This window comes from Trametes versicolor (assembly GCF_000271585.1).
Source record: "Trametes versicolor FP-101664 SS1 unplaced genomic scaffold TRAVEscaffold_9, whole genome shotgun sequence".
In the NCBI taxonomy this organism is placed as follows: domain Eukaryota; kingdom Fungi; phylum Basidiomycota; class Agaricomycetes; order Polyporales; family Polyporaceae; genus Trametes; species Trametes versicolor.
This window is the reverse complement of record NW_007360329.1, coordinates 1,754,096-1,779,418: the sequence shown is the minus strand read 5'-3', so window position 1 is coordinate 1,779,418 and position 25,323 is coordinate 1,754,096. Positions and strand designations below refer to the sequence as shown.

Genomic DNA, 25,323 nt, shown 5'->3' with positions numbered 1-25,323 from the left:
GCTGCTCGTCGCCTTTCTGTAGATTCCTGTGCGGCGGGTAGGTCTCGGGGACTGCAGTGTTGTAAAACGGCCTTGGCTGGCAAGGGGACGAGGGTGAGTGCGCATAAGGCAGGTTGCGGCTTTGGAAAGGTTCGAGTGACGGTTTTGGCATCGACTTGCTTGCACGCATACGCGGGCGACCCAGTATCTACCGTGCTCATGATTGTGTTGACCCCGCAAGAGTGGAGCGGAACTCGCTGGCAATGCGAGGGGTTTATCAACAGAACGCGCGGGAAATGTAAAGCCTGTACTCACGAGCTCCAGTGAGGCGCTTTGTGGACTTTCACCATATGGGTGTTTGTGTACCCCGGCTTCTTGAATGTCTTTGGGCAAAGTACGCCCTCCTTGTTCCAGTATGCGCAGCGGTATCTCGCCTGGAGATGCTCCTGCGCAACGTGGTCCACCATGACGTTCCCAGGAACGAGATTCATGTCGACCGAGCACCAGAGACACCGTACTTTGACCGGTCTGTGAAGGGCACCCTCGGAGTAGTGCGTCTCTAGATGCGCCAAATTCTGGGTGCGGCGCGAGGCGTTCAGCACCTCAGTGCAACCCTCTCCCGGGCATTCGTTGTCTTGCAAGTCCGGGACGAGCAACGCGTCGATTTCCCCGCGAGGCCGATGAGGCTTACGCTTGTGCTTCACTGCCTGCTGCCCTGAAGCTGACGCCGACGTCGACGCAGTACTCGGCGCTGGAGAAGGCTCCACTGTCTGTCTACCCGAGACCTTCCGCTTCTTCGTGCGGGGCAGAGAGTGCACCGCGCCCTCAGCGGAGTTGGTGGTCGGGGCAGTCCGCTTCCTGCCGCTCCTCCGAAGCTGTGTCGCCGTAGAGGCCTCAGCCTCGACCGTCGTCTCCCTCGGGGCGATTTGAACTGATCGGGAGGGGCCTGCGACGGCGTTGGGGGCCTGTGTGTGCGATCGCTGAGCTACGGATGATCTGCTTGCGGTGGCGACGGCGGTAGGCAGGTGACGAGCTACGGACGACGAAGGGGCGGTGAGGTCGGGGGGAGGTACATGGGGTAATCCAGTCGACGATGAAACGATCTGTGTATCTTGAAGATGTCCCCCATTCCCAAGCGAGACGGATGACGCTACAGGCCACTCCTGGGAATGACCGTTGGAGAAAAGAGGAAGGGGCCCGCACAGGGCGTCCTTGCCAGTCGCCTGGGATGTTGAGGACATCGCATAGCCTCCTTGATCGGGTGAAGTCAGTACGAGATCTGAAGTATAGTATGTCTGGTCGTGCGTACCTCCTGGCGCCGATAAGTTGGAAGGAATATACGTGGCGTCAAATGGCGACGCTGCGAGGCCGCCTTCCGCCGAGAATTCGAACTGAAAGGACTGTTCGGTCGAGTTGCGATTACTTAGTCGGGAAGATGTTGAGATCTCACTAGCCACATACCTCCAATCCCGTTCCCAAGCCCTCGGACATCTCGTTCAGAGGCCCTTGCGACGTCGTGTATGGCGCCGGCATATCGGCCCAGATGTCGAAAGAGGGGAAGAGGGATCTTGACGCGTACTCAGCAACCGGACCTTCTTCGTGTTCAACTGGCGCACGCGATGGGCCAGCCTGGACAAAAGCAATCATGTCCTGCGGCGTCCATAGATTCTGCAGCGGGTAATGAGCACGTCCCCACCACACCCATGCGGTAGAAGTTTGGAAGAATTACCGGCTGGCGCGGCTGAGCGAGCGGGTCTTCAGAGGTCATGAAAGAGTGGTCGTTCCCGTACGAATGATCCTCCGGGAAGGTGAAGGCCGGCGTGAGGTTAAGACCGTCGTATTGACTGTTGAATGCCATAGTAGAATATGTGGGAGGGGTAGAGTTGTAAAGGGCGAGCTTTAATGTGTGTGGAGAGCAGGGGAAGTGGACGAGACGTTGTGTGGTTGGAGGGAAAGAGAAGAGAGAAATGTGGTGTACAAACAGATCAACACTCAGCAAGTTGTGGCTCCGCGAGCCCGCGTCAAACGCGTTGGCGCCCGACATGAACTTTCGACACTCTCGACCCCCACTTCAGCCACATAGACGCCTTCTGCAACCACGCCGTGGCGCATTCCTTGGTTTTAGGTCAGCATATCGGTCATTCCGAGGAGTATTTGACGCACCAGAGCACTCCTCCGACGCGAGGTACGACCCATTCCCTGCTACCCCGGATTCTCCCCGCTAAATGCGATGCCGCCCGCCAATAGATCGCGCCCAGATGCGCAGCCACCCATCTCGCGTATCTACTCTCGCCAGGGTCCACGCAGAACATGACCGTGGCGGACGCGAACGCGAACGCGCGGCGGCGAATGCTCAGGCCGCGGAGGTAGGGTTGTGGCTGGACTTTGCTCGACGATTTGGGCTGAACTCGTCGCCGTGCAGATGCCGTCGCTCGCGTGAGCCACACAAACAGTCAGACCCAAGGCGCAAGATAGTACGAGCGTCGGTGTGCAGCAGAGAAACTGATCCAGTCGTCAATAATTCGGCGTATAGCTGGAAGGCTCGGTGAGCAAGTTCGTCGAAGTCGAGTCGAGCAGATCCTTTTATACTTCCTTCAGGATCGTCAAGGACCCACCGCAATAACCTCATTTCTTCAAAACAAGATGCCTGGATCCTGACGACAACAATGCCGCGACACTGTGGCGTCCATTGTCGCCGATGCGGACGACGTCGAACATCGAGGGCGCTAGACTCGAGACCAAACTTCAACTCTCAGGTTTCACTTTACGAACATGGTCCGGTCTCACTTACCTTTCTTTGTTCCTCCTTCAAGGCTGATGCTTTCATCGCTTGGATTGTCAAAAGAGTCACGATGGCTTAGAGCAATCCCAGCTGCAATCGGCTGTTCCTCGCGCACGAGCCGCCAAAGGCTGCCTGCTCCTATAATCGCGACCCTATGGGGAGTATACATAGAGCGCTGCGATGACGTCGTACACGAGGCGAGTGTCTTTGACGAATCTGTGCAACAGCGATGACACTCATCAGCCTTACCCCACAGAAGAGATTTCGAACATCGTCCCGGAAAGACGCATGTTCCGAGAGGACGCCAAAAGCGGCTATACATCTGCGCATTTACGATCAAACCACCGCGCAGGTCAATCTCCGCCAATGCATAACTCCTTGTGGGACAAGGAAGACGCTCCTCGAAGCCAGGCCAAACCGTGAACCAAGGACGCCGAGGGAGTCCGTCGCATGGCTCAATCAAAGCTTCGCGGACAGCACGTCATCCCGGAAGCGTTGCACGTACACGACGCTACAGCAACTTCTTAGTGAGTTCCCTCAGCTATGCGACTTCTCCCGACGTGTGGCCAGCCCTTGTACCAGCGCGGCGTCTGTGCACGGATAGGCCGCGAGGCGCCCGTCGCGTTGGGTTCATAGACGCCCACGACGCGTGTCTTTGTGCGGACCGCAGAGTGGGCTCTCTGGAGCATACGTGGCTTTAGAGTGCGGCAAATTCAAAGACGTATCTCCTCGTCGTACCTTTTCCCAGAACAGACCAACGATATGCATGAGAGACAGACGTACAGCTGTTGTTCGGTGCCACGACGTCAGGATCTGCTAAACCCAGTCGTCTTCGCTGGCGATGGGTCTCGCAGATGGTGGCATCGTGTGTCTGAGGGACCCTCCAACTCCCTAGGCCGTCCAGGATATGTCTGAAAGCCGTCCAGAGCCGAGAGATTCGAGTGAGCATTGCATGATTGAGAGGCGAATGGTGTTTAGCGCCGGCTTTAGCCACATTCTTCACATGACAATGCGCTCGATATGACGGCTAGGACCCCGGAGAGCTTACCATGAGCTCACATACCGAAAATCCTGGAAAACGCCCTTGTGCAGTTTTTATCCATGGGAATTCCGACTACATGTGGTAGTTGCGCCTTCCAAATGGTCCTGCCGAGGCTCATTTTCAATGTGCCGCGGCATATGAGCTCTTGGTGAGCTTTCCGGGGTCCTTGGACGACCCCTGCGCAGGAGAGAGCAGCTTATATATGCGCCGAGCATTTTGAACTTCGCCGAAAACTCCTTGTTCTCCTACCTCCATCTCCCGCATCTCTCCCTCTCGGACAGCCGTTGACGGCGTATCCTGGGCCTGTCTAGTGCGAGATGCTCTCCCTCTGTCTCTGTCGTGCCCCGTTGCTTTTTCGCTTCTCAGCTAACCTCGTTGTCAGGTCTGGTGCCCGTCTGCGGCTTCGGCACTGAGCGTCGAAGTCTCATCTAGGCTCTCTCTGCTTAGGCTCTTGCAGCAGAATGAGAACACCAGGTGTATCGTTGTTGGCACATCGTACGATCTGGTCCTCTCTCTCTCTTCTGCGGACCCTCCACGTGGCGGCGCTCTCACACTATCTGTTGGGGTTGCGGGTTCGAAGGCTCAAGTAACAGGTATGCTTTGGCAGTAAGCACTTTGACGTTGCTCTCAATCCTATTCCCTCCTCGCAACTTCCCCGTATCATCATCCTCGCCCCTATCCCTCCCACCATTACACCGCTGCGGCCGCAGGCCCGGCCCCTACCTTACATGCCGGCAAGACGGCCATGCACAAGCGCAAGTCTCATCCTTGAAGGACGAGACAATAATCGTAGAATTTCAAATACTCATATCTCACCATCTCCATTATCGATATATACCTTCGCCTCCTTGCCTGTTGAAGAGATGTCGACGAGCTCGAGGTATCAGGCTCGAGGTCTCACCTCGAACACGCCGGCGTCCCCTCACCACGCTCAGCCATGCAGGTGAGTTTCGTTCCGCACTCGGTCTAACCAATCATACAATTTTCTAACCGCGAGCGCTGATTTCAGAGCGTCTGGTGTCCTGGGATCTCCGTGCGTCGTGCACCGGCCAGACCACCCCATGCGTCAAGAACCAAGTGTGCCCATTGGGCAGCCCGTTTGTTCTGGTGTGACATGCCGCCGACAGCCGACCGTCATTTGCGCTTGAGATCCACCGGAGCTCCAAACCAGTTCGCGCCCCAGAACGAGCGATCCATTGTGCGCGAGTCCAAATTGCACAGCGACGACATCAGACCTATGCGTACCTGAGATATCGAGGAGCTCTCCTTCAAGTTCCGTCGTGGACTGCGGCAATGGCGAAGCACGACGCTCGCACGTGGATTAGGCATTCGGCGTGTCCCGATATCGATTTGGAGGAACCATGGCTTGCGAGCTGTCGGGCATCACAATAGCTATGAACACTCTGGGACCCGGGCGTCGTAGGCGACATTTCGCGAACGTAGACACCCGCGCGGCGCGTGTGCGGTGCATGCAAGTGCGCCTCTTTCTACGCCGAGTCGGACGCCAGCTTATCAAGCTCCTAGCCTCGCGTCGCCCGAGTGCATGTCGGCTCCTTGAAGAGGCCGTTTCGTTGAGAGTGGAGTGTCGCGTTGGAAATGTCGATCTATGTCCTGGAGAGGAGCGGTACCACCCGTCTCACGCGGGCGGGTGCGTCCTGAGGCCTGAGGCTTGAGTCCTGATTCCTGAAGCTCGACCAGAAGAGAGCTGTTTCTGAGAACGGCGGTAAAGGACACCCCGTAGACGGCCTAAAGTATCGCGGCTTTGCGTGGGGGACACCGCAGTGCGGTCGAGCGTCAAGATTCCGAACCTCACGACTTGCTCACGACACACATCTACTTCATCAATGCAGCGACCCGTTTCCCTCTGTACGCGTTGTGTAGCTCCACAATAGAAACTTTTGATCACGGACGCGAGTCTTGACGCGGCGTAGGAAGCCACGAAGCGCGAACCGTACGTGTGTGGCAAGGCTGTTGCGTAACGCGCACTCTCTGTCCCCCCTCAGGCGTGACCATCAGAACAACGAGCATGACCTCCAGCTTGCGGGGACCCGTCAGGCGAGTGAATAAAAGTTATACAGCGATATACATTCCTGAACGTTACAGAGGGGAGTACAACAAGCTACATGGATACGAAGCGTACACCGTTCGCATGGGGGGTTTGGAGCAGTGAGGCAAACGGATATAAAAGGATATGTGCAGTGAATGCGGACGAGAGCATAGGCGGTATGGGCATGTGGAGCAGCATAAGAAGCAATCAAGAAGAAAGGTGGAAAGCATATGAGGGGATGGGTAACGCGGAGCTCCGAGGTATGGTGGCGATTTCTTCATGCGGTCAGCCGGCCGCGTCGTGTAGGACCCGGGGCAGATATCGGCGTCCGAGGAATTCCATATGAGCTTGATGTGGACATAGATGGGAACGCGCATGGCAAAGATACCAAGAACGAACGCGGGTAGGCTCGGCGACATCGAGTTGTGCAGGAGGTCGTCGGAAACGTTGAGCTCTCCGCTCGTTGAGTAGATCGTCAACCTTCGAATCCCTGACTGGAACCGATGTCGGCGATATCTGATACCTTGAGCTCAAAATGTGAGCGGCTTCGATGGTGATTCCAGGACCCTCCGCCAATCTGGAAGGCGGGGGGAAATGGTAGGCGTGGCTGAGGGAGTGTTGCTGGTTGAAGTATGTCGTCCGTCTCGTAGGACGAGAGGCGATACCAGCTTAGGGGCGGAAACGAATTCAACTGTGAACCACGGGAGCAGAAAGGTAAGGTCGTCAACGGGTGCGGGAGGCTGCCCATAAAGAACGAACGACTCACTCTCGCCAGCCAGCGTGCTTCTGGTCCATATGTTGCGAATAGTCCTTCGCGCGGCACCCTTTCCATTTGATGGGACAGTCGCGGAACAAGCACTTGTACCCAAACCCGATGTGATTCTCCTCGATATGCGCCATTATCAGGTGGCCTTCCATCGGCTTGCCACATGCGGCCCAACCGCAGACTAGCTGGTCTTTGCTTTTCAATTGAGCCGCCGTGTAGTGATCGGCCTTGATGTGTCCCCGGTTGGTCTCCCCGGACTTCGGGTGAACTGTCTTCTGGCAGCCTGGGAAGCCACATGCCATTTTCCGGATTCCGGGCATAAGCGTAGGCGCGATCTGATCATTTGTGCGACGGAATCGTTTGGTCTTTTGCGGAATGCCTGGCAAGGGTTCGTCTGAGGCTTGGCCGCCGTTGGCCTGTGGTGGGATGCTTGAACTCTGCTCCAGGGCACCGCTGCTCTGGTAATCGTTGGTACCGACACTCTGTGACCATGACGTGTAGCTGGACGGGCCGGCGACGGAGGGTTCAACGTAACTTGGGGGCGTTACCAGCGCGGATGCGCTCCAAATATGCATCGTCTGTGAATCCGGGACCGCTCCTTCGTGCGCCCTCGTCTTCTTGAGTAGTGGCGGAATGAACGTCCCACATGTCTCATCAGATCGAGAACGCTTCTTGGAAGAATGTCGATGCGTGGGTTCTGAGGTCGTGGGAATTGCCAATGCATCTTGAGGAATGCTGGATGGTTCCGCTTCTGGGCTGATCAGAGTTGTGGACGGGAAGATAGAAGGGCAATTATAACTCGGCGGAAATGCCGCACTGCCTGATGTGAGCGTGGCCGGGAGTAATGGCATCGCAAGAGGTTGTGTTGGGAGTAGGATATCGGTCCTTGGGGAGAGAAGGTTGACGAGAACCGTAAAATTCTCCTCGCTCCAGTAGCATGGGCCATCGAGCGGAGGCACGTCCCCCACGCCAATCGAGTGAAGGTCCTGGTCGTAGGGTACTCCCGTTCCGTAGAATCCGGACTGGAATCGCTGGAAAGTATGGTCTAAACAGAGAGGCCATACGCCGTAGTGTTACTGCTAGCCACATACCTGATACATTTCCGGCACAGAGCCGTCTATACCGGCCGGGTGCTCCTCCGGGGCGGGCGACAAACTCTCAGATGCGTAGCCTTCATCTTCATGGGGTGCCGTGAGGAATCTCCAGACGTTCTGTGGGGACATGATCTGCGTTCCCGCTTGTTGATGTTCGTTCTGCGACGAGCGTGCAGGGTCATCGGCATGGGGAACACAAGAACAGGGCTGCAGACAACGTACCTGACGTCCCATGGATGAAGCATCGAATGTAGAGAGTGCCGTGAAGGTGGAAGAAGAAGATGAGGCAGTGTTCTGGATGTTCGAGTTCATGCTGATCGATGTGACGGTGGCTAGGGAAGTGGAGGCGAAGTAGGCGACGTTTGAGTACTGTTTAGAGCTCGGACGATGATGGTAGCCAGATATCTGGGTGGGGGGAGAGTAAAAAGCTTGGAAAACTGTGCGTTGAATGTGGTGAAGATGGGGGGAAGAGGTTGAGTGCGCACTGCGGTGACCGCGAATTTATACATGGGCAGTGATTTAGCGCTGATATTTGAACATTGACGCGCTCGACTCTCTCTTTCCCAGACCGCCATGATCCCAGATATAATTCCAACCCAGATTCACTGAAGCACTTTCCCTGGATATGGATTAATATATGAACAGATCAATAACGATTTTCGACTCACTTGGGAAGTCCTGCGGGGTACAACGGCGATTCTTACCCGTGCTCGGACGTTCCAGTCACAAAGTGCGGCCTACAGGGTGGTTCGACGCCCGGAAAATCCACTCGGCTTGTATGGATGAACCGTATACTATAGCCTTTAATTAACGCGCGAGTCGTATTGGAGTCGCCCTTCTCAGGCAGGGAAGCGGTGAAGCGCAGTGTGAATGGCGGCTGATTCCTGTTGGCGGACGTGGCGCCCGCACTGCGCTGCTGCACCTGTTAATATTGGCGCTGACATTGCGAATGAGACGTCCAGGTAGGGAGGATACATAGGGTGCTATACAGGATATATAGCTGCCCCAAAATGTAGGAGCAATACTATGCCTGTTCACCCCCTCAAGCCAGATTGACAGACACTCGCGTACATCCCGACGATCACGACGAAACTACCTTCATGCCCTCTATATACATTAGTAGCCTCTGTAAAAGTGCATTCCAGCGAGAGCAAGGGACGATGTCGCCCGCTGTGCTGGTTCTACTTTGGGGGAGGTGCCCGAGGAGGCCTTCACTCAACCTTCGTATTTCGCGCTGATTTGTGTACCATGCCCTCCGCGTTGATAAGGAGAATCCGAATCTGAAAGGAATAGTAAATTTCATGGAGTATTGAGCGAGCTATCGACGATCCGCGTCGACACCCTCCAGACGGGCGCGCGGCGCGAAATTCGCGCGTCAGGCCCCGCGACAAGCGCCGTGAAAACAGCAATAGTGTCGCGTCGCGCGGAATACATGTGGTCCGTTGGAGACAGACGTCTCGCCGAGGGCAGTCTCGCGTCGGAACTGTGGGCCAGCTACGACCTGGGGGTGCGGTGCGACTCGTCTTTGGGGGCTTCCGAGTCTCAACAAGAACGAGTAGTGTTTGGGAACGGCCGTCGAGAACACTCCGTAGACGGCGTAAGGTGTCGCGGCTTCGTGTGGGGGGGCCCCGCGGTACGGGTTCGACAGCTGCTTTCGAGGGTTGGGAGTCCGAAGGTCACGCTTCTCGTCAATGCAGCAACCTGTCCCTCCGTACGCGTTGTGTATCCCCGCAATATATGCTTTTGATCATGGATGCGAGACTGGACACAGCGTGTGAGGCGTGCATATGGGCAACTCGACCATCGCTGGCCTGCACTTCGCCTCGGGTACAACTAGTCGTCACGACAGCGAGCATGGCGTCCAGCTTGCAGCGACCCGTCAGGCATTTGAATGAAAGTGATCCAACGATATACATTCCTAAACGTTACAGAGGGGAGTACAATATGCTATACCAGTACGAAGCGTACACAGTACGCATGAGGGGTCTGGAGCAGCGAGAAAAACGGGCATAGATGGATATGTGCAGTGAATGCAGACGAGATAAAGAGTAGGGGCATGCGGTGGAGACATAAGAAGCTGTCAAGGAGAAAGGCGGACAGCATATGCGGGGAAGAGGTAACTCGGAGGGTCAACCGGCCGCGTCGCGTAGGACCCGGGGCAGATATCGGCGTCCGAGGAATTCCATATGAGCTTGATGTGGACATAGATGGGAACGCGCATGGCAAAGATACCAAGAACGAATGCGGGTAAGCTCGGCGACATCGAAATGTGCAGGAGGTCGTCGGAAACGTTGAGCTCTCCGCGCGTTGAGTAGATCGTCGACCTTCGAATCCCCTGCTGGCACCGACGTTGGCGTAATAATATCGGTCCTGACACCTTGAACTCAAAATGTGAGCGATGTCGATGGTGCTTCCGGGATCCCGCCGCGATGGAACGGGAGGGCAAACTGTAGGCGTTGGTAGGCGTTGGTGAGAGGGCGTTGCTGGATGTCGCATGTCGAAGGACGAGATGTGATACCAGTCTATGCGCACAGGCGAATCTAGCTGTTAACGCGGGAGCGGACAAACAAGAATGTCAACTGGTGCGGGAGGCTGCGCATGAAGAACAAACGACTCACCCTCGCCAGCCAGCGTGTTCCTCTTTCATGTGTTGCGAGTGGTCCTTCGCGCGGCACCCCTTCCAATCGAGGCGACAGTCCGGAACCAAGCACCTGTACCCAAAACCGATGTGGTTTGCCTCGATATGGGCCATCATCGTTTTCCCCTTTATCGACTTCCCGCATGCGGCCCAGCGGCAGACCAGCAGGTCTTCGCTATTCAGAGTATCCACCGTGTAGTGAACGCCCTTGAAGTGATTCCGGTTGTTTTCGCCGGACTTGGGGTGCAGCGTCTTCTGGCAGCCGGGGAAGCCACATGCCTTTTTCTTGATCCCGGGGATAAGAGTAGGGGCAATCTCAGCATTTGTCCGACGGAAACGCTTCGTGACCTGCGGGGTGTTGGGAAATGGGTCTGGGGCCTGGCCGCCGTTCGTCTCTGGTTGGATGTCCTGGTATTCCAGACTCTGCTCCAGGGCCTCGCGGTTGTCGGCGTCTTCTGCCATCACGCTTTGCGGCCATGGCATGAAGTTCGATGGGCCGGCGATGGGATATTGAACATAATATGGGACCATAACCAGCGTGGCATCGCTCCAATTAACCGGTGTCTGCTGAGCCAAGACCTCTCCTACGTACGCGGCGGCCCTTGTCTTCTTGAGAGGAGGGTGAAGTGGAGCTTCATAAGTATCCTCGGATCGCGAACGCTTCTTGGAAGACTGTTGATGCGTGAGGTCTTGGTCTGCGGAAATTGTAAACGCGTCTTGAGGAATATTAGATGTCCCCGCCCCTGGACTGGTGACAGATGTGGACGGAAAGCCAGCAGGGAGGTTATAGCTCGGCAGAAACTCCGCGCTGCTTGGCACGGGAATGTCGGGGATCAATGGCATCGCAAGACTTTGTTCGGGGAACATGATGCCTGCAGTTTCGGCTAGGAGATTGACGAGAGTTGAAAACTCCTCTTCACTCCAGTCGCACGGCCCATCGAGCGACGGCTCCTCCCCGCTTGCATCCGCTGCGCCAACAGAGTGATGGTCTTCCTCGTTGCGGGCTTCCGTTTTTTTGACATCGTTCTGGAGCTGCTAGAAAGCATTGGCTCAACGTGGATATGATACGCAATGGCGTCGCAGTTAGCCACATACCTGATTCGTTTCCGGGACATAATGCACTACGCTTCCAATTTGCTCCTCAGGGGCAGGCGACAGACTTGCGGATGCGTATCCCTCGTCTTCAGTGAGTCCATAGGCAGATTCCCAGGGGGACTGGGGAGCCATGAACGGGGTTCCCGACGGCTGACGTTCGTTCTGCGATGAGCGAGCACGACGATCGTCAGAGGGAACACAGTAATGGCGCTGCGAGCAACGTACCTGACGTCCTAGAGCGGGGGATGAGGTATCTGATGGATAGAATGTCATGAAGCGGGAAGGGAGGTTTGAGGTGGCGTTGTAAATGTTGGAGCTCATGTTAGTCGATATGTGTGTGGCTAGCGAGAGTGAAGCGAAGTAGGGGGCAGTCGAGTACTGATCAGAGCTCGAAAATGAATGGGGGATGAATGGCCGGTCTTGGGGAGAGAGGAAGGTAGCGTGGTGGATGTGGTGTAGATGGGGGGAAGAGGTTAAGTGGGCACTGCGGAGACCGCGAATTTATACATGACCGGTGATTTGGCGCCGATACTTGAACATCGACGCGCTCGACTCTCTTTTTCCCCAACCGCCATGATCCCGGACATAATTCTATCCTAAACTCATTGAGAAACATCCCCTGTAGATGGATTAATATGCGAGCAGATCTATAATGATTTACGACTCACTTGGAGAGTCCTGCGGGGTATAGCGGCGATTCTCTATCCGTGCTTGGACGTTTCAGTCGCAAGTCGCGGCCTGCAGAGTGATTTAACGCCGCGAGAATTCCCTCTTCTTTTTTGGAGAGCTAGTATATCGTAGCCTGCAGTTTCTCCCCTAGTCGTATTGGAGTCGCCCTTCTCTGGTAGAGTAGCGGTGAAGCGCAGTGTGGAGGGCTGATCCCTACTAGCGGACGTCCGATTCACTCACCAGTGCGCCGTAATGAGTGTAGACCAGAACATTCCGGTTAAACAAAGTTCAAGAGCCCGTCCGCCTGAGGGATGAGCACAGTGATCGATCCCAAGGTTGGGGAGGTTGGAAAGTGAGGTACTGCTCGACCTCCCGGCCATCCCAATATATACCCCTTCAGCACAGACATTGAGTGGTTCTCGTTCATACTGTTCATGGTACATAGATTACTTGCAACGCCGTGTAAGAGAACGGACAAGCTCTATTGCTTTCCTCTGTGCCGCCTCTATCGGTCGTGGTGTAGTATGCTTTACATACAATACCGTCAACCACCCTCTGACTCGTCCGGTCATCTCTGGATAAACACGTTTTAAAAGGTCCAAAAAGGTCCCAAAGGGAGAGTGCTAGTAAACAGAATCTACGTGAGCCAAAGTCGGCGTGCAACTGAGTGCGAACGTGATAAAATCTGGGTGACTGATTTGATACCAGGATTGTTGTCATTGGAAGTTCGGACGCCCAGGGACAATCATGCAAAATTCGACGTACATGGACGGCGAAACAGGTACCAAGGTCACCGCTCACTTTGTATGCTGCCGGATGTAATCGCAACAAAGATGCTTATGCTATGCGGCGGAGCTGCGTTGCCAGCTTTGTAACCGTATGTGCGCCTTAGTGAATACCTTCACAGAAAAGCAGACGCTCCTGAGGTTACGGGTAGGGAGCAGCGTTGACGACACATTACACAGTTGTCCGTGTATTGGTCACTCGCACAGTATATTGTATATCTCGTTCGACAAGCCCTTGCAGCCTTACGAGGGAGTGGTCGTCGGTGTCCCGCGCTCTCGGTCTGTGGCGGAGAGACCAAGAGCGTTACGTCTGCACGTGTGCAACACCCGCTAGTGAGATTCGCTGTGCCGAGCATTCCATTCTATGCTGTGGGGAGGTGGTGTACGCTGACGCGTGTCAAGATTGATACGTCCGCGTGGGCTGGCTTACTCTCCCGTTCGTGGCAGTGGTAGCCGTCGGTGTCGCTGTGCGTTCTTACAATCGAGTTCTGTCCCCTCATCGAGCCCGAAATGACGAACAGGGGATATGCTCAAGTACCCGACCCCGGGGAAGATATAGGACCTGGGCACGATGGAGCAAACGTTTTATACAACTACATGTACTACTACAGGTTGTGAATACACGTTACATTAGTCTACGGAGCGTCATCATCCTCCCTCCGCACTAACACAACAATACACATCAAATTGTTCATCATGAAATCCTACACGACAAAACAGAGTCTGTCAGCGTACGGTACACTACGAGGAAAGTATCCACAGATCACGCACTCACGACGTCCACTAACTCTTGTGCCTCCTCGCCAAGTGCAGCGGCAGATCCCCGCTCCGACTCGACGCCCACCCCCACTTGCAATTCTTAACAGAACAGATAAAGGCCCGGCCCACATGATGCTCGTGGAGGTGTGTGATCATCTTTGTCCCGATCGGCGTCTTCTCGCACTCCGTCCAGAGACAAGACAGAGACGCTTTGCCGTCCAGCGCACCCGTCTCGTAGTGCCGCTCGAGATGATCGCGGTTCGCGTCGTGCGTTAAGGGGTCGAACATAGTCTCACAACCCTCGACAGGACAGTGGATCTTTGGGAGGTCTGTGCGTGTGACCGCCTTGATCTGGTCCTTGGTGCGCCGCGCCCGCTTCGTACGCGTCGTGGCCGTTCCCGTTCCATCGGGGGCGTAATCTTTCCTGTCGCGGTCGGTATCCTCATTTGGGTCCGACTCGTAGACAGACGCTGCATCCTGGTCCGCCGCGGCGCTGCGAAGGTTCGAGGGACCCGCGACAGGCAGTGAAGGAGCAGCGACAAGTTTGCGCGCGCGGTTCTTCCTTGCGGAGGTCCGCCGCGGGGGAGTCGACTGGGTCTCCACTCTAGGGCCCTTGTGCTTCTTGGCCAGCCGAGGTGCGTCTGAGGTGTCCTGCTCCTCCGTCAGGAGGCGCTTGCGATCGCCCATCAGCCATGATTGCTGAACGAGGTCGACCGTCTGCGGCGGTGGTGTGGATGGTACCAGTACATCCTCTGGGAGACCGGACGGTCCCGCTTCCAGGAGGGGATACGACATCTCCGCAGGGTATGCCATGCCCGTAGAAGGTGCCATTCCCGTAGTAAGTGCCATGCCAAACGGAGGGACTGGCCAGAAACGAGCCGTGCGCGAGTTCGTATCGGGGACTTCGAGGCGAGAGGACGGGAGCGCATGATCAGTGGCCTGCACAGGAACCTCCGCAGGCAGGTAAGAATAGTCGAACGTGTATGGCTGTGGTATAGCCTCTGCGTGTTCTTGCTCATGCTCGACGCGAAGAGGGTCCCGCGAGAGAGGCAAGTCGAAATCGACCAGCGCGGGATCGAAGCGGCTCGCGTTGTCTGGTCCCTGGAAATCAAGCATCTTCGCCTCGAGACTCCTCATGTCTAGGCCGCTCCCGCCGGGCTCGTTCCAAGAGTTCCAGGAGTCAGAGGGTTGCCCCAAACCAATACAGCGCTGTTGATCCACGTCGCAAGCGGGAGACTGAGAGAACCGATGAGCCGAGGGAACATCAACCACGTCGCTAGCCACATACCTCCAGTAGTCTCCCGCCTTCGCTGCCCTCCGTCATAGCGCCCTCCAAAAGACCGGAGAACACAATAGTAGGGCGTGACGCAGAAGGGTACCCCCCTTGTCCATCCTGCGCAGCGGTCCGCGTGCCGGGGAAGGAAGGCGCGTCGAACGCGTCGCCTTTGGCCGGGCTCTGCTGTGCACGAGAGTCGATACACGTTCCGGTGGATAGACGTGAAGCGCATACAGCTTACCTGATACAAAATTCCCCTAATAAGATCGTACACGTCTTGGGATGTCGCCTGCTGTCGGGACGGCGACTGCGAAGGGCGCGAGGGAGAGGAAATGGCAGAGTTAGTAGCGGACATGTTTGACGTTGGTCTTCGATATCTGTGGGGGAGGGGTACAATAGTACGTATATGGGCGGAAGCCAGAGACGGGATTTGGGAATATGTGTAAGCAGGGGAGAAGGGGAGCAGATGTAGATAGTGGAGAGCGAGAGAGCGACTCCGGAAGAATGCAAGCGCCCAGTGTTGCGCACGGCGAGTGTTTTGACGCCCTCACGCAAACAATGAACACCGACGCACTCGACGCTCTCTCCGACCGCGTTATCAGACCCAGAAGGGAATTCATCAAGCGAGACTCCTACTTTGGATCAGTATGCATCACACTTCGACTTGATCGATCACTCACCAGAGAGTTCCCTGCGGTCAACCATGGTATGTGCGATGGACGACGCATGGGGTGCTCGTAAACTCGTAGCTCACGGCTCTCTTGCAGAGCTACAAGCCTGGCGCTGCAACACACCTCTATGACTGAGATCATGTCCCCCAGAATCGCGCGAGGAGTGGGCCTGTCCGGCCTCAGTGCTGATGCAAATGTCGAGCCCGGAGAACGTAGAGCTGCGAGCTTCACCTGGCTGATTGGTGAGCTATATAGGCCACCGTTTTGTTTCTGTTCTGGCCACTATTACGTCTCATTCATTACCATAGCGCATGCGCTTTAAACAAGCTCTACCCTTCTAGGGAAAAGGGAGGCGTGTTAGGAAGAAATGAAAAGGGTACGTGTCCTGTCTCGAGTCCTCACTGCGGCCAACACTAATCGCCTCTTCTCAGCAAACATGAACTGCAAACGAGCGGAATCTTCCAAGGCAACTCAGAATGCGCATGGCGGAAGACGTTTCGTCCAGACAGAGAACATCAAGGCTTGAAGGGTTCGAATCGATGGGCCCGTCTTCAACACCCACGATATATCGGTCAACTCGCTCACCACGATAACTCGGATTGTTCCATCCGCGACGCATGGATACCATCGCGCACAAGGAAACAGAATTCCTGATTCCAAGGTGAGCAGCTCTCCTGGTTCACACACAAGGAGCGTACCTCCTGGGCCTTTGTCCAGCGTGCCGATTCGGAAGACGTCGCAAGAAACACTTTCCGAATCGTCACCAATGCAGTACAAAATCAACCTTGCGCGCGGTTTTGCGGACATACCCTTCATGGAGACAACTGGGCTTTACTCCTGGGTCCTCCCAGTCCACGTTTGCTATTCTCCGCGCATACTGCAAGTACGCGAGTCTCGTAGCCGCAGTGCGCACAGACGCCCATGGGATGTAGGTTAGCGCTCGCTGACGACGCACCTCTCCGTGAACCCCGCGACGCCTTAGGCCGCAGAGCGCATATTTGTCACGTACCTGTCTGAGATATAGACGTGCACCTCACAGAAATAATCTGTCAGGTCAGCACATCGCCGACCAGTGGGCTACGCGATCCAAGTATGAGGATCCAGTCAGCTCTCGGCGTTTTCCATGTGTTTGAAATCATATACTTGTACGGTGGGCCGTGGCCCATTTGCGCTTTTCGTCAAAGAGCAGACACGCATACAGAGACCAGGCAGACGGAGAGTGCCTCAGGGCAGATGAGAGGAGGAAGAGAGCTGGATGGTACCGGTGGTTCGATAATCAATGCTGCTGTCACGGCAGGAGACGCGCGTCTCTCCGCCGAGCTTGTTCTCCTGCCACCATGCCGACGCTCTCAGCTACCTCCAGCTCTTCAGTACTCCCTCTTCACGCTTGCGAGGACCATTCGCCACGATCTGGAACTTGACCTGAGCGTTTCCTCTCGCCAGCTTGACTTTGTTTCATCCAGACCATTCGCCGGCATGGGCCACTTCTGCCACCTCATCGGTCATTGCACCCTCTCCAAGCCCTAGCGGTGGGCTGCGATCACATATCGCCGACAGCTATGGCCTATAACAAGCTACCGCGGCAGTCTCGACGCAGCTCTCGCTGTCAGGCCGCCCGGATCCCTGGACTCATGACGAATGGCACTCCGCAACTCACGCCGTCAAAAGTTCGCCTTGCGCCTGGTTCTCCACAAGACTCGGGATGAATTCATCCATATCTTTGCAGGGTATGGCCCTTGGGGCCTCAGGTAAGCACCTTCGCCGACGCTTTCGAACGACGACTCCCGTTTCCTCGACACATGCAAGCATATGGGACGGTCGAGCGATTTACATCCATCTAGGGGGACTGACGGGCCGAAGAGCGATGTGGAAACCCCCACGGAACATAGGATTCGACTTATACATCACTCTACATATTCTGGTTGAAAGTATGGCGGAGAATAATGCGATAGCTGTCACCCGTCCCTTGCTCATTGCGTGTGTACCTGACAGGTGTACACCCAGTCGCGTGTTTTGAGTACCGAGTGGTCATACTATAGGTCAAGTAACAGCATTTTCTCAATTTTGATTCCTCGTCCCGCAAGTGCCCTGGTCCGTCCGGGCTGTGCGTCGCACTCGGGACGTGTCGATATACGTGTTGGGAGTGCTCGTAGCGATACGTTGCACGGCCTCCCTCGTCGCACGCACATAGTTTGGGGCGATCGCATACCAAGTTCGGTCCTATTCATATCGCTTCTGTCCAGGAGAGCCTTGCCACAACGCTTTCTCTTTCGCGTAGCTCCGAAGGAACCCAGATATCATGAGCGCACGAAGGTACGATCTGCGAGACTCGTAGACGCCGTTACTAGCGGAACTGACCTGAGCTCGCAGATTGTTACGTCGTAGCGTAAAATCTTTCAAAATGCTATGGCAAATACACCAGCTCCTCAGAAATCCGCAGGCTCCTCGCGGACTGCGTAAACGGATGCCCACGATGTCGAAACGGAGGTATGTGGTCTTTGCGAGTGGTGCGCCTAGAACTCTCGAAGTACGAAAACGAGGTGCCCAGGAGCCCAGGCTCGACAGGGCTCGACGCGCTCGCTCACGCATTCGATGCAACATGCAGCAACGTGATAGAAAGAATAGAGCGCTAAGCATGCACTCATTGGGTATCGGAGGCTACTCGTGTCGAGCGTCACTTCTTTGAAGACGAATGAATAGACGCAGATGTTTTGTGGTGCATCTGGTCGCTCACGCGCGCGTGGGGACGAGTTGTTGCGGCAGGGCTCCGAGTCGTCTCGTAATCCAAAGGGCCTTGATCTCGCGACGATGAGAGGATATCCTCACTAGGATCATGCGTCATCAACGATATGCCGTTTCCGAGGTACCCCTCATTGGGAGTCGCTCGAACCATCATCGGGCTGAGTTAAAAGGGCGGTTTGAGTGCTGCCTCTCTTGCGTATGGGGCGACAGCACTCACATCAAACATAGACGCATTGAAGGATCACTTTGTTTGGCAGCGTAGGCTCAGCCACTCGCGTTCTTGACAATGAGTCCGAAAACGCTCGCTCACGATGGCGGCGTGATTGCTTGCTTTTCCAAGCCGTATGCCAGTGCCCGAGGTATCAAACAACCTGAGGATTAGCGAACAAGCAAACACATCAAAACCGCGTACCGTATTATGTGGAATAAAGCCATGACCACCTGCGTAAAGGAACGTCGGCCGTGCATAGGACATTTGCTATGAGGTTCATCGTGCGCGATTGGGTCTCCAATGGGCCCTGTTGGCAGGGGCTACCTCACCGCCCTGAGCAATATATAAGATGGAGAGCGAATAAGCTACCGATATGCATCTCATACGGCGCGCCGCTACGGTCTCTGGAAGCCTATCGCTGTATTCTCGCTGTGCTCGCCCGCAATCGTTGTGGTGGAATCTGCGCGACCCATTAGCCATTTCGCGGACGTGAGCCTCTCTAGACTCCCGCGGACGGGTGTGACCACGGAATATATGCTTCCGCGCGGGAGAGCACAGGGATTTTTCGTTGTCGCATGCTTCGCAAACGAGCCACAGGGCGGTTGATGGTCAGGACTCAGAGGAGAGGTACGAAGGATGATCATCCCTGGAGCAATGCTGGTGTACGTTGTACCTCCTCTTTGCTTTTCGTGTGCTGATACACAGCTATAGTAGCGCGATTGGACAGTCTCATCTGGCGTACAATGAGTGGAACTGTGTTGATTGCGTCGATGGTCCTTTTATGGTATCGGGGCAATTACCCGAGCACTTTTAAACCTGCGGCGCGGCGCGTCCCTTTCCACAACCACTCTCTTTTCCCCACAACCACTACTCCGTCCATCCGCCGGCGCCGAACCCACCCTTCCGCAATCTTTTCCAGTCCTCCACTCCAATACTTTATCACTGTCTTGAAAACATGTCCTACAACACCATCGCGGAATCTTCCTACTCCCTCGCTGCGCCCTTCACCGTCCCAGGCGACGTACCCTCGGATGCGACTCTCGTCGCGGTGGGCGATCATGTCCAGTCACAGGTACGTCCATTCCGCTCACAGGCTTTGAGCCCGCATACCAACCCTGCTCGCGATCAGCACGCGCAGGAGGCGGTTCTTCGCCACAGATCGAGCATGGGCTCTTTGTACGACCAGGAGATGTGGGGTGTGGCTACACCGCAGGTATGTCCCAGTTGGTCGTTCGCGTCTTCGGCTCGCCTCTCAACATCTTTGGCCTGTCTTCTCAACATCAGCAGCATCGCTGTCACGAGTCGTGTGGCTACGACGACGTCGAGGCGCAGTTGCACGAGCTGGAGGAGCAGTTCCTCAACCTCGAGGAGTGCGCCGACGATGATATCCCTCCATTTGCCGACGACGCTCACTTGGCGGAATATCCTATCAATCATACGAACATATCGACCACGTATGAGATACCCCTTCTAGCCACCCAGGTCACCGCGGTGTCAGGTATCCATGCGTCGCCGACGACCGAGGATCCATACCCCTTCCCGCCTTCCACCTCCTTCACAGCATACATCCCCCAGGTCCTCGGCCCATCCTACCTTTCTGCGGCGACGGTCTACGAGCATGCCACGTCCTCCACGACCACTTCCGGCTCCCCGATGACCTCAGCGACAAGCGGACAGAAGCGCGCTCGGGTCGACGATGAGGAGGAGGATGAAGATGATCTTCCTCTGTGGAAGAAGATGCGGGAATCGGAAGGGGGTGAGGTTATCGCGCTTCACAGCGCATTTGATGAAGAGGCTGTCTCTGCCTCGGGCGAGGTCCCGGGAGAGGAAGACGAATACCTGCAGGAGGAAGAACCCGAGGTCGAGGAGGTTGTCGACGACGATGGCCAGAGCACACAGGCGGAAGAAGTCGAGGAAGAGGAATCCGCTGCGGTCGAGGCTGACGACGGCTCGGAAGCGGATGGAGAAGAGGCGCAGCCCGCACCGCGCCCCAAACGAAGCCGGAGGACCAAGGACAAGGTGCTCGAGACGACCCGCCGCCTGCCAAGGGGAGTCCCATGCCCCGTTCACGGCTGCACCAAAGCGGCCTTTAACCCATACGACCGCGTTGGGAACCGAAACCATATCGTGACGCACCTCGAACGGGCGGCCGTGATTGAATGCCCTTGGCCGGTGTGCGAGGATACGCGGGACTCGCAGAACCTTATGATCCACCACATCACGGACGTTCACATTGGGTTTCCGTACATATGTTTGCTCGACGATAGGTGCACCTGGGGGTCCACGAAGTCGCAGTGGCAGACCCAACACATGCAAAGGGACTGCAAGTACAGGCCCGTGTGACAGTGATATCGTGAGTGGTCTCTGTTTCTCGAAGCCGCGACGGGTGATAACCTTGTCTCGTCTAGCAGGTAGCAAGCCCGGCTTCGACGAAAGGACAACTGTAGCATAGTGCATCCTTTTCCTCTGTCTCATGTTGTATTTCTTGTACAGGACTGTGATCGTATAGCCTTACATGGCGATGTATTAACATAGCACCTTACTACTGTACAGTCATATTGAAATCGTATCTTCGCGAATAACCTCATTCTACGAGAACTCCTATGGTCGCTGTCTCGAATGTCGACCACGAAGTTTCGTCGCAGCACGTAGGTATCACGCAAGGGGTTGCAATTATGTACGGTTGCGGACTTCGCACACGTCGCATAGCTAGCGCACCACAAGGTCCAGGACCGCTGAACGGCATCGATCCATAACGATAGGGTCATGTAATCCAAGTGCGATAGACAGTGCAAGAACCCGTCGCTTCACCCCATCTGTATCCCTAAGCCTCACTTGGACTTGCTAGGCCCAGCCTCCTCATCGCTGTCGTCGAGGTCAACCAGCTTCTCCGCAGACAGTCCTATGGGGCGCCCGAATGCCGAGACCTCGGCTTTCTCTAACTCGTCGTCGTCGCTATCAGGAATCCGGAGCGGCGAGTCCGGCTCGTCAGCGTACTCCAAATCGTCGTGGGTGGCGGGTGTAGACGACCCTGAGGCAGATGTTCCAGGCACGTCGGATGGCTTTGGTTTCCACACGCACGTATTCCTCTTTCCAGGCCGTGGTCCGAGCTCAATCTTGCGACTTGCTTGCAGGGATGCGAGGGCGTCGAGCTAGCGAAGGTGGTTTGGTCAATGGAGAGGAGGTGATGCCGAAGGACATCGGGGCTCACCTTGCTCTGGACGTTGTCGTCCTTCACCTTCTGGCCGTTCTTCGCTGTGGGGTCGAACCCCAACTGCTTGATGAGCGTCGCCGAGTACGCGTTGCCCCGCGGTTTCTGACCGGCCTCGTCGCTCGCAGCGTCGTCCTCGCCCTCCTCGTCGCTCTCGGGATCCTTGGCCGCCTTCCGTCTCCTCTTCTTCGACGGACCTTCCTGCAGCTTCAGCTCCGCCGCCTGCTTCTTGGAGAACTCGCGCGCAGAGGCCAGTATCTTTGTACCCTCGCGATCGCGCTTGAGGAGCCGTTGAAGCGCCTTCTCCGAGTCGACCGCGGAGAGCTTACGCGCAGCCTTGGCTTGCGCATCGCGCCCGACATTCTCGCCGACGTACATTGAGCGCGAGTCTGCCCCGGATATGACGTGACCCTGCACGACATAGGTTGCCCCTGTGGCTTCGCGCTCGGGCTTCAGTCCCCACTGTCGCGCAGGATCGTACGCGGCCTTCTTCTTCGCCGCCATCGACATGCCGCTCGTTCTGTGATGATTACTATGTGAGCCACAATGAGGGACGAGTAGACAAACGGCGTACCCTATCGAGAACTCCGGCCGCGCGGCGCGCTTCCTCTCCACGGCGTGTTGGATGTGGTAGTCGCAAACATCGCTGACGCGCTTGTCGCACCACCCCGAGCACCGAGAGCCGTCTCGCTTCGTCGCTCTGCAGGTGCCAAGGTCTTGTGCGTAACCGATCACTGCGATGGATGCGTCGGATTCCGGCGTCAGGGCAAGGATGTTGTCGGTGGGATGGGGTCTGTCGGAGGATCGCTATCGTGAGGGAATCATGAGTTTTGGGGGATGCGGGATGCTGAAGGGCGGGACGTACCTGAAACGGCTTGAGGATCTTCGGGTTGAGGAACGCGACTACGGCGCCTTCCCGCAGTTTCGACATTCGCTCAAACGCGCCGCGACTGCCTCCACGATACACCTTCTCCTTCTTACCACCCTCCTTCATCACGACGTCGCATGTGTCTGATTCAAAGAGAAGGAGCGAAAGAAACGCATCGCCACGGATCTTTGCCTTTCCGCTGTCCGCGGAGCTCCCTTGCGACCGGCACCCGAAGTCGATCAGCTTCAGGTTGACGTACTTCTTCCCGCTTGCTTTGGAAGCTTCTTCCTTCGGTTTATTCCGAAACGGAGGAGGACGTGCCGAAGGCCCCGACTGAGCAGCACCGTCGAGCGAGGGGAGCGCATCCATCTGATCCTCGCCCTCGTTCAGCAGCTTGTCATCGCGTGTGACGCCCACCGGTGCTTGGGTGTACTTCATTGGACCACGCTCCGCGATGACAGCGATCGTAAGCCAGTCACCAGATACGGGAACGTCGTACCCCTGCTTGCTGGGTAGGAGGCGGACGACTGAGTACAGCTGCGAGGGAGAGATGTAGTATCGTCCTTCGAGGTAGTTCTGGAAGTCGTCGTAGGGTATTACACGTGACCTAATGTGCGCTGGTGAGCAAAAGGGAAAGGAAAATTTTGAAATGTACGCACGACAGTCGAATGCCAGAGTTGGGCTCAAGCTTCTCGAAGTGAGAGTCGTCGAACGGAGGTTTGTGCTCAGACGGCCCAAGCGTCAGGTCTTCGATGAGAGCCAGGTCCTCGTCGCGCGCATGACTGGTTCCTCCATCTGCATCTGTTGGGGTGGGTATGACCGCCGCTTTGGCGGTAAAAGCGGTTGACCGTGTCACTGCGTCCGTTTCGGGCGCCTTCTCTCTCGCCTTGTGCGCTTGTGCGAGCTTCTGTAGGACAGCGGAGGGTGCAGGAGGCGGAGCTGGTTTGTTTGACTTCAATGGAAAGGAAGGCCCTGCGATGGGTCGCGAGTGGGACGACACTGCTCCCGCACCCCCGGGCACAGAACGGCGACCGCCCTGGCGATGAGACGCTTTGTCTGCAGGTTTCTTCTTCTCTAGATCGGGATGTCAGTACTTTTGGGTGTCTATGCGTTGCTTCACTCACTCGGCGAAGGCGTAGCTGGTGCCAAGAGATGCGAATTCGACCTCTTGCGTTTGGGAGAGGAGGGAGGGGTGTGCACGCTCGACGACCTCGTGTCCAGCTGTGCTTGGAGAAGAGCTATCTGTCGTCGGATTTCTGCCTGCTTCTCCTGCTCGGATGTCTTCTTCGTGGTTGCAGAGTCCATTGCGGCGAGCTACGATGCGAACGACGCGCTCCTCGGGGATGGACGACAGTGTTGTTGTAAAGTCGCGTCGCCGCGCGTCTATTGCCACGCCACGCGTTCGCGTTCTTTGGCTCTATTTGGCAGTTGTGTGCCACTCGCGTTGATCGCGGTAGCGCCCAAGCTGTTCTCACGCTCATCTTCGTTCATCCGCCGCGCAGTCGGCTGTCGAACAAAGCTGAGTGGCACTTGAGTGCAGCTTTGTTGCACAAAGCACACTTGCTGTGGTCAAATCTGGGAAAATGAGTTAAGTACATAAACCCGCCCTGCTGGCTAGACTGACTTCCAAACTATCTATCATCGCCGCACGCCTCCAGATTCTGAGACTACCATCCTAGCGTCGCTGTCCCTCCATGACCTCGTACGTGACCCCGTTCCCAGAGTTGGATGTACTCATACTGATCCCTCAGATCTGTGAACAGCCTTCACAAATATGCCGCAAGGCGCAATAAAGTGTTCTACTACTCGCCGGGATTCGATCCAACTATCCCCACCGGAGAGCCGCTCCCAGAGCCAATCCCCTCTCCCGAGAAACTCGCTCAGTCCGAGCTTCGCGACGTGTCTGCGTCGATAGAGGATCAGATCAACGAGCCTATGGGATTTGTCGAAGAAGTTGCTCGCGAGTACGCCCGACTACGTAGCGAGCGTGGTCCCAAAACCGACGCCTCCGCTCCCGTCCTCAGCGAAAGGGCACTTCGTCGCAAGAGGAAGGAAGAAGAAGCCAAGGAGGTGGAACGACGACGAGCCATATCTTTGGTACAATACCAGAAGCTTCTCGACCAAAGGGACTACGTGAACGCAGTCTACAAGGAGATGGAAGAGAGGGGATTTTTCGGCCCGGCGCCGGACGGCCGGTGTGAAGATCAGGTATACGAGGAGTGGGATGAGGACTACAGCGAGCTACCCAGTTGCGGGGACGGCAACGACCACGCTTACCACGAGAGAGACGAGTTTGTGCAGGGGTCGTCGAAGGGGTCCACTAGATAGAGAATACATTCGCACGCTGTATTGCAGCCTGGACGTAACACCAGAGTGAATTGTCCTCCGCTATTTACAGATCCCATAATTTGAATATTACGATGATGCGACGAAATAATCGGCCTTCCCAACCTCGTCGTGGCCCATTTGCAGCCGGGCGGGCATACGTATGGGAGCTTGACTACCCCATGACTTCAAGAAATACATCGAGGATATCTTTGCCCCCAAGATGCCAGCGAGAGTCCCGCGTCGTCCTCTCCCATTGCTTCCAGGGGGTATACGTTCGGATTAGTCTGGGTGTCGGCGCAATTATGCGTAATAAGCCCAAGCCCGTATCCTCGTGGAGCATGTTGGTACGCGCAGTGTCGC

The 25,323-nt window shown here is 56.1% G+C and overlaps 7 protein-coding genes across 7 annotated transcripts; 2 read left to right on the top strand and 5 right to left on the bottom strand.

Annotated features, from left to right (window-relative positions):
- Positions 1-196: 196 nt before the first annotated feature.
- On the bottom strand, positions 197-1,837 carry TRAVEDRAFT_50462 (uncharacterized protein; the record flags this gene model as incomplete). Its single annotated transcript, XM_008042969.1, has 5 exons — positions 197-236; positions 295-1,231; positions 1,289-1,379; positions 1,441-1,647; positions 1,709-1,837. The coding sequence occupies 5 exons, from the start codon at positions 1,835-1,837 to the stop codon at positions 197-199; spliced, it is 1,404 nt and encodes a 467-aa protein (XP_008041160.1).
- A 4,775-nt stretch (positions 1,838-6,612) lies between these two features.
- On the bottom strand, positions 6,613-8,022 carry TRAVEDRAFT_22366 (uncharacterized protein; the record flags this gene model as incomplete). Its single annotated transcript, XM_008042704.1, has 3 exons — positions 6,613-7,647; positions 7,708-7,869; positions 7,933-8,022. 3 exons carry the CDS (start codon positions 8,020-8,022, stop codon positions 6,613-6,615), a joined length of 1,287 nt encoding a protein of 428 aa, XP_008040895.1.
- A 2,302-nt stretch (positions 8,023-10,324) lies between these two features.
- TRAVEDRAFT_50460 (uncharacterized protein) lies at positions 10,325-11,764 on the bottom strand (the record flags this gene model as incomplete). Its single annotated transcript, XM_008042968.1, has 3 exons — positions 10,325-11,383; positions 11,444-11,605; positions 11,669-11,764. The coding sequence occupies 3 exons, from the start codon at positions 11,762-11,764 to the stop codon at positions 10,325-10,327; spliced, it is 1,317 nt and encodes a 438-aa protein (XP_008041159.1).
- Positions 11,765-13,532: 1,768 nt separating this feature from the next.
- Positions 13,533-15,287, bottom strand: TRAVEDRAFT_22364 (uncharacterized protein; the record flags this gene model as incomplete). The annotated part of the gene is made up of 5 exons (XM_008042703.1): positions 13,533-13,601; positions 13,673-13,755; positions 13,884-14,865; positions 14,945-15,115; positions 15,174-15,287. The coding sequence occupies 5 exons, from the start codon at positions 15,285-15,287 to the stop codon at positions 13,533-13,535; spliced, it is 1,419 nt and encodes a 472-aa protein (XP_008040894.1).
- Positions 15,288-19,511: 4,224 nt separating this feature from the next.
- Positions 19,512-20,899, top strand: TRAVEDRAFT_50458 (uncharacterized protein; the record flags this gene model as incomplete). Its single annotated transcript, XM_008042967.1, has 3 exons — positions 19,512-19,628; positions 19,686-19,769; positions 19,841-20,899. 3 exons carry the CDS (start codon positions 19,512-19,514, stop codon positions 20,897-20,899), a joined length of 1,260 nt encoding a protein of 419 aa, XP_008041158.1.
- Positions 20,900-21,387: 488 nt separating this feature from the next.
- On the bottom strand, positions 21,388-23,940 carry TRAVEDRAFT_129233 (uncharacterized protein; the record flags this gene model as incomplete). Its single annotated transcript, XM_008043340.1, has 6 exons — positions 21,388-21,708; positions 21,768-22,287; positions 22,342-22,574; positions 22,633-23,242; positions 23,295-23,691; positions 23,760-23,940. The coding sequence occupies 6 exons, from the start codon at positions 23,938-23,940 to the stop codon at positions 21,388-21,390; spliced, it is 2,262 nt and encodes a 753-aa protein (XP_008041531.1).
- Positions 23,941-24,329: 389 nt separating this feature from the next.
- On the top strand, positions 24,330-24,963 carry TRAVEDRAFT_22361 (uncharacterized protein; the record flags this gene model as incomplete). Its single annotated transcript, XM_008042702.1, has 2 exons — positions 24,330-24,337; positions 24,387-24,963. The coding sequence occupies 2 exons, from the start codon at positions 24,330-24,332 to the stop codon at positions 24,961-24,963; spliced, it is 585 nt and encodes a 194-aa protein (XP_008040893.1).
- Between the last annotated feature and the right edge of the window lie 360 nt (positions 24,964-25,323).